Genomic DNA, 15,628 nt, shown 5'->3' with positions numbered 1-15,628 from the left:
AACTAGATAAATTCATGAGTTGAAAAGGATTGGAAGTACACGCTGATAGGGTTAGATGAAGAAGGGTAGAAGGAGGCTCATGTGGAACATTCACACCAGCATAGACCAGTTGGGCTGAAAAGCGTTTTCCATTGCTGTAAACATCATGTAATCCATCTGAAAGTTTCACATTACAATTCAAACTGAACAATACGTAGGCATTGCAAAAAAACTTGAATGATATGGCTGTGTTAATAAAGTGCCACAACTGATTTAACTGTTGATTTACTAGCCTCATCCCACGCAGTGGCACCAACATACATAGAATACGTCAGCAATTTCAAATTGAAAAATAACATGACATTATCCAGTGATAGACACTGTGTAATGTGCCTCACTACAGATGTCTGAGGCATCATCACAGAGAACATTTTTTCAGATAATCATTTGTCACTCAGCTGAATCCTTAGTTCGATTGTACTTTTCCCCCTTTTCCAATTGCTCTTTAACACATCACAATACAATGTTTGGTTTCAGAAGTCAATGATTACTATAGTGCTGTCTCAGTGCTTCACACTTTTCCAATCCACTTAATGTGGCTTCAGTATCCACTGCATTTACAGAGAATGTAGCAGTGCTGATTGATTACACATTGCCAGCATTGATGGAATACGTGATTACACCGGGCTCAATCAGAGTTATGGAACCAAAACCAGACACTCTTTTTGATTCATTTTCAAAATATCCATTGCCCAGGAGCACCAAGACTTACATTTATACAGCACTTTTCACAAGCTCAGAATGTCCCAAAGTGCTTTCCAGCCAATGAAGTACTTCTGAAGTGAGGTCACTGTTGCAAGGTAACTTCAGACAGGTGCTTGGATATAAATCTTTGGCACTTTCCTGCCTCCACTATGACATTGACTTGTTATTAGAAAGAAAGACTTGCAATTCTATCGAGCCTTTCACAACCACAGGACATTTCAAAGCTATTTGCAGCCAATTAAATACTTTTGAAGTGTGGTCACTGTTGTAATGTATGAAACGATGCAACCAATTTGCACACAGCAAGCTCACACAAACAGCAATGTTCAATGAGTAGGCAGTCCTTTTTAGTGATGTCAATTGAGTAATAAATAGCGGCCTGGATATCAGGGAAAATTCACCTGTTCTTTTTCAAAATAACGCCAGGGGATATTTTATGCCACCTGAGGGTGAATGGAGCCCCAGGTTAATGTGTCATCCAAAAGACAGCACATTAGACAGTGTAGCCCTCCCTCAGCATTGCACTGGTGTATCAGCTATTTGATTTTTCTGCTCAAGATCTGGTTTGGGATTTGAAACCACAACCTTCTGACTCCACGGCATGAGTGTGACCATACGACTAATGCGATCAGAGCAGCAGAATCTGGGGGAGGCTTTATGGAGGCGTTGGATGTCTCGTCAGTCAGCTGGAGAGCCAGTGAGAGACCCACATTGCCTCCTCTGGGAAGGTCTGTCAGTATTAAGTCCCTGTCAGGTGGGTCTTCCCAAGGATTATGGACCCCAGGGGCCAGAAACCCCGCCCCCAGAAAGCTGCTAGCCAGTGAGCTCTTTTGCATCCCTGGGAAGGTGGGGCCGTTGCCAGAGCGACAGCCACCGAAGGCCCAGGATTGTGGAGCAACCCAAGAGGGTAAGGACTGATTCCTGGAATGAAGTGGTTATCTCATAAGGAAAGGTTGAGCAGGTAGGGCTTTACATCCAATGGAATTTAGAAGAATGGGAGGTGATCTTATTGAAACGTATAAGATCTTGAGGGGACTTGGCAGGATGGACGCTGAGATGTTTCTCCTTATGGGAGGGACTAAAACTAGGGGACACAGTTTAAAAATAAGGGGTTTCCCATTTAAGGTGGAGATGGGGAGAACCTATTTTTCTCTGAGGGTCATTAGTCTGTGGAGTTGTCTTCCTCCAAGAACAGCGGAAGCTGCAAACATGCCACCAACCTGCACATAGCAACCTCACACAAACAGCAATGTTTAATGAACAGGAAATCCTTTTTTGTGATGTTGATTTGAGGGATAAATAGTAGCCTGGATACCAGGGAAAACTCCCCTGTTCTTTTTCAAAATAATGCCAGAGGTTCTTTACGCCACCCAAGGGCAGACGGTGTTGGTTCATTTAATATTTTTAAAGCTGAGCTAGATAGATTCTCGATCCTTTGACAAAGGAGTCGAAGGGTATAGGGGGTAGACAGAGGAAAGTAGAGGCCACAATCAGATCCGCCATGATCTTATTATCAAATACCGGAGCAGGCTCGGTGGGGGAGGGGGGGGGCATGTGGGTGGCAAGTAGCCTACTCATGCTCCTAATTTGCATGTTCATATGTTTGTATAGCTCAGTCTCAACAGACAGGATCCTTAAGCCCCTAGCCCATCAGATAAGCTTCAGTTATGTAGAAATTCAATAGCCAGGATATATTATAAGATGATTGGTATGTTAGTCATTGCCCTTTAAGTTCTATACTGTGTCAGGTAATAATCTAGTTTCCTAACACATCTCTAATAATACTCCTTTCATAAACTAGCAGTCTGTACACACTCACAAATGCTTTAGGAAGGGAGTTCTAGGATTTTGACCCAGCAACATTAACGGAACAGCAGCAATCTATTTCCAATTCAGGACAATGTGCGATTTTGAAGGGTACTTGCAGGCAGTGGTGTTCCCCTGCACCTTCTGCCCTTGTCCTTCTAGGTGGTTCAGATCACGTGTTTGAATGGAGCTTTAGTGAGTTGCTACAGTGCATCTTGCAGATGGTACACACTGCTGCCACTGTGCATCAGTGCTGATGGAAATGAATGTTTAAGCTGGTGCTAGGGGTACTGATCAAATGTGCCCAGTGGTACAGCGATTAACACTAGTGATGTGCATCACATGACTGATTCTTCCCAAGATCTCAGGCTTTTAAACACCAAGATTAGCATCACATAATCATTATATTTGCATTTGTAAAACCCAAAACAAGACAACTACTGTTGGATATGGTTCCGTGATTGGACAGCACTTGCTGAACAATCCTCAGTGTGCCAATAACTACACTTACAACCAATTTAAGATAACCAATCGAGCTTATAACATGGCTCGTTTACACTTGCTAGACCAACATACATTCAAACACCACGTTATCTGCAAACAAAAGGAATATGTTCAAGCCTTGCACATATTTTGAATTATCTGAGAGCTTGGGGAGCCTTCTCCACGGAGAGCTTTCTCCATGGCAACTCCTCAGAGTCAACTTGCCAACCAATCAGCACTTTTTTTCCTGTAGTATAAATTGTTGTGATCATTTAAAATTTGATATTCTTGCATTTGTCCTAATGAGTGCAAGATGAAAATTTTTGGCAGCATGTCTCTCTTTTCAGTAATTATCACTACATTATTGATTTAGTCTCATCTTCCTGCCTGCACTGTTTAACACTGATGTTGACTGTACTGGAAACATCAACCCGTAACCCCAGTTTCTCAATTAACAAAGTAGATCATTGGTTAGCAATGAATATCATAAGTGGTCAGAAAAATGATAGTACAATCCTGTTCATCACTGTTTGTTTTCCCTTCCTAGAGATCTCGCTCTGAATTCTCACTGACAAGCGAGGAAAACCTAACTAAAGAGCTAGCCGAAGGCAACCTTAAATCCACTATCTCAGAGGCAACGTGGAAGCAGCGACAATTCCAGCCCTCAGAGACTACGGAATTCCGACCCTATTCACTGCCAAGTTGGAAAAGCATGGACTTGCTGGATAATGCAGGTACCTAACCAACTGGAGGCGCTGGTTGCAATGGAGCACTGGGATCCCGAAACATTGAAAGCAGGCATTGATACATTGGCAATTGATCATTAATAGGCAGAGATTACCAGCTCAATCGGGCGCTTCCAAAGATAGCTTTAATAATTCAAAATGAAAACTATGGGTTTTTTTTTCATGGTAAAATGACAGAATCTATTAAGAGTTCAAAACTCTCAATCTTTAAGTGGTGATTTAGCATTAAAGGTGCTAGGTTTCTGAATCAGGCAAAAACACAAAAGCAATCTAAGCACTTCTCTGGAAATCTGTTCTATATTACCTGGTATTTTTAGATTGTACGCCGCCATGTGAATCAGTGGGATTATAAACCGGATAGACCAACAGTGGGAGTAGAACTTCCTTGAGAATTCTCCTAATCTCTGACCATAACTTGGGAAGAACGTTGGCAGAGGCAGCAGGAAAAATCGGCCTCGATGGGCCGTCTTGTGATGTTTCACCAGGGTTTCGGCCGGAGTTACAGTGTGAGATTGGGTGAGCTCTCCTGGATCACCACCCTTCACAATTCCTAAGATCATTACAGACTTTTGTACTTTTCACTTTCAATGCAGCGACTTTGCCTTTAACTGGTATATGCTGAGACTCGACATGAGATTGGTTCATTCTTTTTTTACAACTTTGTATCACGGGTTAAAAACTATCAGCTGCCGATCATTAACAATTGAAAGGTAAGAAAAGAGCCCCACAGGAACCAATGGCAACAAACCTTAGCATCCTGGGGTAAGCAATTCATACCTTGTGAGTTTACTAAAATTATTTCAGGGTATAACTGAATTGGCGTGCAAGAATTAGCCAAGTCATAGAATTTACATAATTTTATAGAAGGCATTAGATGGGCCAGGTAAAGTAGTATATTGGAGTCTGCTCTTCGAGCTTGGCTTCGGACCCCAGTTCCTCTGCTCAAGTAAGGGTTAAAGACCGGATAAACTTTAAAAAATACACTATTTGAGGCATTGGAAAAGAAAATTCTAAATGGGGACAGCAGAAATGAGCAGTAGATTAATGCCACTTGGAAAATGGAGAACCAGGACTGCAAGTAATCTGGGAGGGAGGGAAGAAATGTGAGGATCAAAGCCGAGGGTTTAGCAAGTAAGAATGAAAGAGGTTCAGAACGGCAAATAGCGAAGAATATACAGTCAGAGCGTTGATGAGAGGCCAAAATGCTGAGGAAGGAAGATTGAGCCTAAAGAGGCAGGAGAGGTATTGAAAATGAAAACTGCCAAATTGCCGTAACGATCTTAGGCATTGTGAGGTAGGAGGTCTTGGAGAGTTCTCTCGATCTCACATCATTACTCTGTATCCCACTCCAGGCTTTGCACCAATCAGGAAGAGCAGAGCATTGACCCCTGGGATTGGAGTGCCTGGTCCCATTTCAAATCCTCTAAATACCTTTTTTCTTAAACCATTCCAAATTGACCTAATTCAGACCATGGTACCTGACATAGACTAACAATACCTCTCCGATTCTTTAAATCTCAGAGGAGGAGTTGTCTGAAAGTTTAAAACCAGGATGTTATTTACAATTTACAACCTGCATCCTGGCTCACTGCTCTTTCCATGATTAAAGCCAAAAAAAAAACCACATAGGAAAGCAGGTTGATTAAGTGTTTTTTTTAAATCTGGCATCCAAGGCTTTATAAGTAAGGATTTAGAGTATAAAAAGAGGTAGTGCTAAAGCTAAATAATTCATTGATTATGCCACATTTAGAGTACTTTGTCCAATTTTGAGCAGACTACTTTAAGATGTCAAGGCCATAGAAAAGATACAGAAGAGAGTCACTAGGTAAGAGGGGGTTTAGTTATGAGACAAGAGAAAAATTAAGGCTCTCTTCATCAGAGCAGGGAACGTGAAGTGGAATTTTGATCGGGGTGTTTGGAACTGTGAACAGTTTTGATAAGGTAAAGCAGGAAATCTTATCCAACTGCTCGGTGAATCGGTAGATGGAATAAATTTAAGATCATCGCCGAGGTGATGGGGAGGTCAGGCAGAAGGTGTCCTAACAGGATGTTGGAAGCAGAATCCATAACAGCTTCTAAAAGGGATTGGTCAAACCTTTGGACAAGACAAGTTTAAAATGATATGGTGAAAGGTCAGAGAAATAGGAGAGTGTTAGCTCTTTTATAAGACTGTAATTGGTGCAATGGTCCAAGTGACTTCCTAAGACACTGTGCACACCAGGTGCTCTGTTTTTAGAAGCCTAGGTCTAAGATAAATTTTAGTTGTTTCAGCAAAGCCATTCATCTTATTTCACCATTTCAATTTTCTAAGTCTGTTTAAGATAATTTTTTACAGACGTTCAACAGGACTGGGTCAAATCCTAGTGTCCAGCGGGAACTGGTGATCCATATATGGTGATGGTGTGTTACAGTTCACTTGGGATGTGGAATAAAGGTACCTTGTTTTTTTAACCTTTATGCAGTCCATGTGCTTAAATCGCAGTTTACACATGGAAAAGCACTTCTTTAAGTGCACGGACTGCATGGAGGTTAAAAAGACAAGGTACCTTTATTCCGCCAGCATCAAAACTGCATAAACTGCCAATGGAAAGTGTAACTCCAAGAAACAATAATTTACAGAGAATATTCACCACCGTTGCTCCAGACCTGCATCCTAGTCGGAGCCTCTGCTCCTCAGTGCAGTACTCACCAGGTGCATTCAGGCTTGTCCAGCTGCCCAGCTCCTGGCAGCCATCCTGCTCCCCGCTCTCTCCATGAGATTTCTCAGACTCAGGAATGCTGCCATTCAGTCTAACTAGGTCCCAATCCCCCTTCCTGGCTCTTCAGCCACCATCAGGGGCTTCAAGCCGCCCTAGGCTTCCACCACGTTGCCACTCATAAGTCCTGGCTTTGTCCTAGGCTGCTTTCTCCCTCACCTCATGCCCTCTGGCTCCACCTCTTAGCTTGCCCCTCTAGGGAGGGGCCCACAGGTCCCCCTGCTCATTACCACCTGCTGCCAGAGGCCCCACTACACGTGCATGTTGTAGTCTGTATGGATAGTGTTGGTAGAGGCTCCAACCTTCTTTCCACAAATGGCTGGCCAGGAATCTCTCTTACCACCTGCTATTGGCCTGTGTTGGAAGGATTTGAAAGTTGATAATCAACCTGTTTGGCTGCATTATGTACACCTCTTCCTTGTCCATCAAGTCCTGGAGTGAGACTGGAACCCAGAGCTTTTGTTTCAGAGGCAGGAATGCTACCCACTGTGCCACAAGACCTCAGTCCTTACATAATGAACCTCAATACCTAATTGAGGTGTTTAGGATAATTGAAGGATTTGATAGGGTAGATATATTGGCCCAAGTGGCAGATGCCAGGTAAAGAGGTCATAAACTTAAAATTAGAGTTAGGCTATTCAAGGATGATGTCAGGAAGCACTTTTCCACATAAAAGGTAGTGGAAATCAGAAACTCTCTTCCCCCAAAGAGTAATCGAGATGGGGGTGGGGGTCAGTTGAGATTCATAGATTTTTGTTGGATAAAGATATGAAGGATTACAGAACGAAGGGCAGAAGATGCATTAAGATATTGACCAGTCATGATCAGCCTCGAATGGCCATCTCCTGTTCCAACGTTCTCAATAACTTTACTATCCTGAAATGAAGGTGAGTCAGCGCAGGGATTTTCTGTTTGTTGGGAGGGGCATCAGCTGACAATTTGAACTGAGGAATCTGTCTCCATATGTGAAAATGAATTTTGTGCAATTAAACTACTTATTTGGAAAAAGGAGCCGATTATGAAAGAGGCTGAAGTTCACAGCGACCTGAGGTATAGACACATGACAAAATATTCTAAGAAACATCAGGGGTTGTTTTGACTATGAACAATAGCGCGACATGGACGAAGGCCAGTTGGCAGCCTTTGTTTATTGATTTGGCGACTGAAAATTGGGAAAGATGTTAAACAGGCTGCTGAGTCACTCGAGCTGGCTTTATGTGCGCTCATGAAATAAATTTATCCCTATTGTGTCTGAGAAACATTGAAATCTTGGATGTTTTAAATTCCTCTGTGGGGATTTGGGGAGGAATGTCAGACATGAAACTTTTACTAGTTCATCTCTCCCAGGAGAGATTAGGGGAGACCCCATGATAGTGCCAAAATAGACTTGGTCCGTTGGAAGCAGTGAGCTTCACGGGCCAAATGTAATTTTCTTTTTTTTTTTAATACTCCATCTTCTGAAAGTATTTTTTGATGAATCCTATATATCCCTCAATGTCATCGGATTAATCACGGAAAAATATTGGATCTCCCTTGCTGAATGTATTTTCCTACACATCACAGGCTGTTCTCACTCTCTGATGATGATCTCACATTGCATTAATATACTTACAATGCAGGTTGCTCAGCTATGTTACACAGTCCTGATGGGAACTGGATGGCAATGCAAAGCACACCGGCTGGTCGCCCTCGATTGCTGGCCAAGCCAAAGAGCAGAATGTTTATAGCACTGGAGAGCGAAGCGGATGTCGTGTCTGCCTATGACGAGATGGGAACAGACGACGACAACGACGATGACATTGGCTGGAGCTCAGCCATCGGTGAGCTTAGACAGCATTCTGGAAAGCTGTCGGATGAGACCTACTTCACGGATTCGCAGCACGATAACGACTGGCTGTATACCGATGGAAAGCACCGGTTGGTCACCTCACCGTCATCTGGCCGCTACACCAACACTGAGACCATGTGCTCAGACTCTGAAACATCCTCCACTGGTTCCGTACGGATACCTGTGCGAGGGTCGGATGATCAGGTTGTAGCAGATGAAAGAGGACTGAACCACAGGGACCACAAACCGGCCGGCATCCATCATGCCGGGCCACTAGATGTAAACTACAATGCACAGACTCGAGGCTTTGGGAATGTGGACAGCAGCGAAGCTGAGGATACTCCTGATGAATCTGAGAGGAAGCACCGAAGAAGGAAACGGAGCAAATGCTCATTGCAGGAGCAACTGCACGAAACAGATGGTCATTTGAAAAGTCAACAGTCGGTATCTAAAAACTCATGCCAGGTAACATTTTATTTTTCATTTGGTCACTTAGTAGTACACACCTTGAGTATTGCTAACAGAAGAGACACGCTGTCAAAGTTTTTCATCTTGTACTCATCAGGACAGATGCAAGAATGTCAAATTTCAAAGGGAACAACAATTTATACTGCCTGAGAAAAGGGTGCTGATTAGTTGGCAAGTCGAGTCTGATTGGTCAAAGCATTGTGATGGAGAAGCACCCTTTTCTCATGCAGAATAAATTGTCGTTCCCTTTGAAATTTGACATTCTTGCATCTGTCCTGATGAGTGCAAGGTGAAAAACTTTGACAGCGTGTCTCTATTTTTCATCTATCTAATTGAATTTATTATTGAATCAGATTTAATTACTATGGGACTCAGTTAATGTTTTATTGTGGTTATTCTCTGGGTACAGTACATTCTCATAAGCTATAATTACAAACTGCATGTAGTACAGTGTGATAGAGGGGTTCATTTTGACACTGAGAAATAGTGTGAAATGGGAGACAGCGAAACAGCAGCCCATTTTTCATCTTTCTCGATGACCATTTCCACCAACTTCAAAGGAAATGAAATTCGATAGCAATCCACCTCAACCCACCTCACACCATCGCACAAAGTCAAAATTAGCCCAGTGAGTGAGACCTATAGTGCAGCTTGGTTTGTGGATAAAGAGGCAGTGTGCTTTTAAAAATAATAATAATAATAATTAGATAATCATAATCATAGGGGCAACTATGGACAACTGTAGCAAGGAAAGTTATCTCACAAAGTTGCCTTTAGCGTTTGCTAAGTATGCAAAGACTTTTGGCAATTCTACTTTGGTGTCACTGGGTATGTCCCAGACATCTCAAAATGCACTGCAAACTCGTACTGTTTGGTTGCCGCAAGGAACATGCGAATCTTTGTCACCCCTTTTTTGTTTTTTGGCGGTGACATGGAATGCCATGACGCAGCTGCAGCAGCTTTTTGCAGAAGATGAAGTACAGGTTCGACCTTTTAGACCCAAGGGCGGGATTTTCCAGTCCCGCCCGCCCACCCAGGATCGTACGGCCCCGCCGAAAGTCGATGGATTTTTGGCCAGGTCACCCGAATCTCTCACCACAACGGGGCCGGAAAATCCCGGCCGGAAAATCCCGGCCAACCGGTAAGCGATCTCAACTGGGGCATGATCAGAGCGCTGAACCTAATGGCAGATTGACAGGCAGAAGGGTCGCACTTGGCCCCTTCCAAGTTTCCTCTTTATTTTTGACTTTGCTGCTGCACCAATGTTCATGCAACGCAGCCTAGTTAGCGAAGAAAACGTAGCGACCCGAGAGACAGAGAAGCATAGATATTAGCTCGAAATAAATTAGAAGCAGCATCAAACTAAACCGAAACAGAAGGGAAAGCCTGGGAGAAAAGGAAAGGCAGCGTCGATCGGAATAAAAGGCTTTTTTTTTCTCAAGAAGTGCTTGAGGTGAAAATTCAAGTATGGGTCGAGATGAAACGGGGACTGGAAGATGGAGTGACATCTTCTGCTTTCTGGCTTTCTTTTACACTCTGGCGATTTTCCAGTGATAGACGGGACCTGGGGGCAGATCTTTGCCCCTTCTTCTTCAGTAAAGAGGGCAATTCAGGAGTCTGCAAGCGACCCCAGCAAAGCTCTGCTATCTAAGCCCTGTTTACGTTGGAGGAGGGCTGGGATGAGATGCACCGTCACCTTTAGAAAAGACCCCATATCTTCCCGGAGACGTCTGCCTGCTCCATTAGGAGTGCAAGAGCTGAAGGGGACACCTTCACTGGGGGGGTTTTTAGCCAGGCCCCAGACCTCTTCCCCGCTATCAGAGCAGTGTGGCAGTGCTCTGATAATCTGCTGGAGTACAGGTGGCACTGACAGGCCCCTCGCCAAGCCGATGACCTCCACATGGATCAAAGCGTTTACTGTGGACGTGGTCGGCAGAGGAGAAAACACAATCAAGGCAAGTTTCCAAAGGAAAGACGGGGAGCCAAGGAAAAGCAAACCCAATGCTGCCTTCAAGAGGGGAACACATTGAAGAGAATTACAGATAGCCCCGCAGACATGCATACAGTGTTGCAGATAAGTTCAGGCATGACCACACTTAATGGTATCCTTGACTCTTTTATTTGTCCTCACCAGCCATTTTCACATTATTCTCGATGTTTTCTTGTGTGATTAAATATGCTGCATTGCACTGCTATAGCTCAACAACAAATAAGCAAGAATACCTGGAAAAATTCAGCAAGTCTGGCAGCATCTGCGGAGAGGAACACAGTTAATGTTTCGAGTCCGAATGACCCTTCAACAGAACTAAGTAAAAATAGAAATCACCCCACCAGCCTCCGCAATCAAAGGATCATCCTCCACCATTTCCGCCAACTCCAGGATGATGCCACCACCAAACACATCTTCCCTTCACCCCTCCTCCCCACAACCCCCAGCGGCATTCCTCAGGGATCGTTCCCTCCGGGACACCCTGGTCCATTCCACCATCGCCCCCTGCACCTCAACCCCCTCCCACGGCACCTTCCCATGCAACTACAGAAGGTGCAACACCTGCCCCTTTACTTCCTCTCTCCTCACTGTCCAAGGGCCCAAACACTCCTTTCAAGTGAAGCAGCATTTCACTTGCACTTCCCTCAATTTAGTCTACTGCATTCGCCGCTCCCAATGCGGTTTCCTCTACATTGGAGAGACCAAACGCAGACTGGGTGACCGCTTTGCAGAACACCTTCAGTCTGTCTGCAAGCCTTACCCAGACCTCCCTGTCGCTTGCCATTTCAACCTCCACCCTGCTGTCTTGCCCACATGTCTGTCCTTGGCCTGCTGCATTGTTCCAGTGAAGCTCAACACAAACTGGAGGAACAGCACCTAATCTTCCAACTAGGCACTTTACAGCCTTCCGGACTGAATATTGAGTTCAACAATTTTAGATCATGAACTCTTTCCTCCATCCCCACCCCCTTTCCGATCCCCCCCCTTTTTTTTCAATAATTTATATAGATTTTTCTTTTCCTGCCTATTTCCATTATTTTTAAATGTATTTCCATCCATTGTTTTATCTCTACCTGTTAGCCTTTTTTGATTCATTCATCCCACCCCCACTAGGGCTATCTGTACCTTGCTTGTCCTGCTTTCTACCCTTAATTAGCACATTCCTTAGATAATATCATCACCTTCAACACCTCTTTGTCCTTTTGTCTGTGACATCTTTTGGTTATCTCCACTTATCACTGGCCCTCTATCCAGCTCTACCTGTCCCACCCCCACCCCCTTAAACCAGCTTATATTTCACCCCTTTTCTATTTTTACTTAGTTCTGTTGAAGTGACACACGGACTGGAAACGTTAACTGTGTTCCTCTCCGCAGATGCTGCCAGACCTGCTGAGTTTTTCCAGGTATTTTTGTTTTTGTAACAAACACAAAGTTGACTCACGACTAAAAATCGCCACCTAAAATTTGCCCAATGTTGAAAACCTTAGGATAGATGGGAAAGCAGTGACATGGTGGTCTTGCCACTGGACTAGTAATCCAGAGACCCAGGATAATGCTCTGGGGGACCCGGGTTTGAATCTCACCACGGCCGATGGTGAAATTTGAATTCAATACCAATCTTCAATTAAAAGCCACGAAACAATTGTCGTAAAAACACATCTGGTTCATTTAGACTGGCCTGTATGTGACTCCAGACCCACAGCAATGTGAACGAGGGCTGTTAGGTTTGGGCAATGAATGAACGAATCGAGAAAAGACGTGGGGTTGGATTTTCAGCTGGGTGTGCAGGCGCACACCCAACATGCACAATCCTGAAACAATGCACGATGACAGCGAACCCGTTAATTATTAATTAATAACCTTTATGGTTGGCGGGCAGGCAAATAGGCCAAGCGAGCTTTGGATTTTTGTGCGTTCCCTGTCGACATGTTTTGGTGGCGGGGTGGGAAACCGCGTCATCTGAAAAACCCTGCCCTGTATCAGAACAGATGCAAAAATGACCTCCCTGTATATGACATTCGCTCCCCACCAACCACCGCCCCACCCCTGCTAGAATACTCGACCGCGAACTGACCGACTCTAAAAGAGCCCGCCCGGCGGCCATATTACCCTGCGGGCGGCCTTAACAAGCCCAAAGGGAAGAAAGTCCCGCCCTCGAGAGCCGTCAGTCAATCTGATTGGCCGGCAGCTCTCGCAGTCCCCAGCAGCTCCAGCGCTCGGTTGCAGGCGCTGCTGAGACTGCGGGCGGTCCCCTGAGGAAGAGAGCAGTGGACCCCGGGCTCGAGTATAAGCGGAAGGGTGGGAAGGGTCGGGTTTTGGAGGCCGGGATGGAGGTGGGGGGAGGCACAAAAGGGTTTACCGTCTTGGGTGGGTGCACCAGAGTCGGTGAACTGCTGCCTGCCCACTTCCATCCACCTTCCAGCACCAACTATATTATGGTGGCGGAGGTGGAATTAGACCCTTAATTGGGCAGTTAAGGGCCTCAATAGGCCTAAGGGCAGCTAGGCTACTGGGTGCCATACCCGCTCCTCCCTATTATAGGGAATGGGCCAGGGTGGGCAGGAAGGAGGAGAGGGCTAGCCACGACCCGTCATGTTTGATGCTAACGCAGTCTGGTGAGGGAAGGGGTTTTGTAGAATCCAGCCCAATGTCTTTCACAGACTCCAGAGATCCCAAAGCGTATGACCTGTATGCTCACTCCACCAACAAAATCTGCCAAAATCAGTTCTTGAAAACATCAACCGATGCAGCATTCACAACCTTTTTGGGGGAGAGGGTTGGGGATTTCCTCCACCCTTTAGTGCAAGAAGGGAGCTTGCTGATTTTGCTCCTAACTGGCCTATCTCTTGTTTAAACATTATCCCTGCTTGTTCTGGATCCCCACTGTGAATAAGGAGCTAGGAGTGTTGAGCAGTCTCTGTGCCACAAGGGGTCACCCAACACCTGGTTACCGGCGGAGAGCTGAGATACTCAAGCTAGCAAACAAGGAAAATCTTTGCGGACTATGGCAATGAAAGGGAATTACCTGAGAAAAACCACCATGTCGTGCATCTAAGACCAGCATTTTCATTTAAAAAATGTGAATAAGCGATTGATTAAAATACACTGCCCACCCAATTAATTTCCTACTTGAGTGCAACAATAAGTTGCGTTGGGGGCAGTGTTTAAAGTAGCTTTAAATGCAGGGGTTCAAATGGTTTTGCTGTTAGAGCTCAGTGAACAAATGGCCATCACTTTCCATTGGCGCAATTGGTAATTTCATCGGCCATTGGGCGAGAGGAGAGTGGAAGATGAGAAACCATCCAAGGGGGCATTGGAGTAATCAAGTCTGGACGTAACAAAACCATAGAGGGGGGGTTTCAGCAGCAGGAAATGAGAGGAAGGGCAGGGATGGGCAGTATTTAGGAGTTATAAAGACATGGCCTTTGTAGGATGTGGGATTGGAACTTCAGCTCAGGATCAAATAGAATGCCCAGATTGTGAAGAGACTCGCTCCCTCTCAGACAGTAACCAAGGTGGGGGGGGTCAGTGGTATCTGAAGCAATGGAATGGAATTTGTTGGGGTGGGGAGTGGTTCCCAATATCTAATCGGAGGAAATTGTAGCTCATCGGGTCTGGATGTCGGATAACCAGCCTGATAACAACGAGGTGGTGTCGAGTGAGGGCTAAGGAAACACCGGGTGGCAGCATTGTGACAGGAGGTGCTCAGACATGAAGCCACAGGGAAAGATGTGTACAGATTTTGGAGTCAACAACGCTTTCAAGGCCGTTAGAGAGGAAAGAGAGTTTGGAGGTAGAGCGGCAGTTTTCAAACTGAAGTGAAGTATGGATATTTTTTTCAAGAAGGGTGTGATAGTGTAAGCTTGAAGGGGAGGAGGACTGTACATGAAGAGAGGGAACCGTTTACACATATTATAAAACATGGGGACCAAGAAGGGAAGTTGGCTGTCTAGCAGTTTAGTGGAAGAAGGGTTGAGAGAGCAAGAAGTGGGTCTCATGAACAAGTTGAGCCCGGTGAGTGCGTGTGGGGGAGTAGGAGAAGAAGCTAGGGCAGTCAGATAGCTTGGTCCAGTGGGCTAGCTGAGGGAGGGAATGGCAGAGGCAGCTAATTGGATGGTCTCATTCTTAGTGGCAAGAAAAGTCCACGAGTGCCTCGCTCATGTAGTCGGCGAGAGTTTGGGCCGGGGGGGGGGGTTGCAGGAGGGTGAGTGATGTTCAATTTTGACAAGATGAAAGCTTGGTAAGAAAAACTGGATTCCAAATTTTTTCTTTTAGAAAAGGCTTTTGACGTTACTTGTACCCACATCGTTCATTTACCCTTCCAAACTTGCGTTAAAAATAATTCTCAAAGAAAAGACAATAAATATGTGTTAAAAGCCCTGTCTCTAACTTACAAATTGTACAGACATCGTCACTTTGCAAAGAATGCGCAACATTTTGAATCCTCTCACAATACCTATCACTTTTACTCTCATGAAGAAAAAGATAACTGAACACATGAAAGGAAACTGTGTAGAAAATGTCTGTGAAGGACTTTGAAGATTTACTTCTGCAGTGAGTTGATGAGCTAGAGAATAAATTGATTATGTAGTGCAGGGTGCCCGAGGTTCAATGCAGGTTTTAAATGTACTGATTTCTTCTCATTCTTATTTGGAATCTTTTTAGAATGAACCTTTCAGATTCGGCTTTTAAATCCCACTTTCCCTATTATCACCAAAAAACCAACCAAACGCATCCAATCACAAAGTGAATCAGTTGCAAAGTGTTATTGAATGTGACAGCACAGAATGAGGCCATTCTACCCCAC

At 44.7% G+C, this 15,628-nt stretch overlaps 1 protein-coding gene across 1 annotated transcript in view; it reads left to right on the top strand.

The window, feature by feature from the left end:
* Positions 1-15,628, top strand: part of LOC121276094 (myosin VIIA and Rab interacting protein) — a 382,543-nt gene that overhangs the window by 327,072 nt on the left and 39,843 nt on the right. The window contains exons 8-11 of the mRNA XM_041184031.1: positions 3,581-3,767; positions 8,155-8,828; positions 9,782-9,972; positions 10,501-10,786. Of these exons, the coding sequence (XP_041039965.1) occupies positions 3,581-3,767; positions 8,155-8,828; positions 9,782-9,972; positions 10,501-10,786 (1,338 nt within the window). The remainder of the gene's footprint in view (positions 1-3,580; positions 3,768-8,154; positions 8,829-9,781; positions 9,973-10,500; positions 10,787-15,628) is intronic.

This window comes from Carcharodon carcharias, chromosome 3, assembly GCF_017639515.1.
Source record: "Carcharodon carcharias isolate sCarCar2 chromosome 3, sCarCar2.pri, whole genome shotgun sequence".
NCBI lineage: Eukaryota > Metazoa > Chordata > Chondrichthyes > Lamniformes > Lamnidae > Carcharodon > Carcharodon carcharias.
This window is presented reverse-complemented; position numbering and strand designations above follow the sequence as displayed.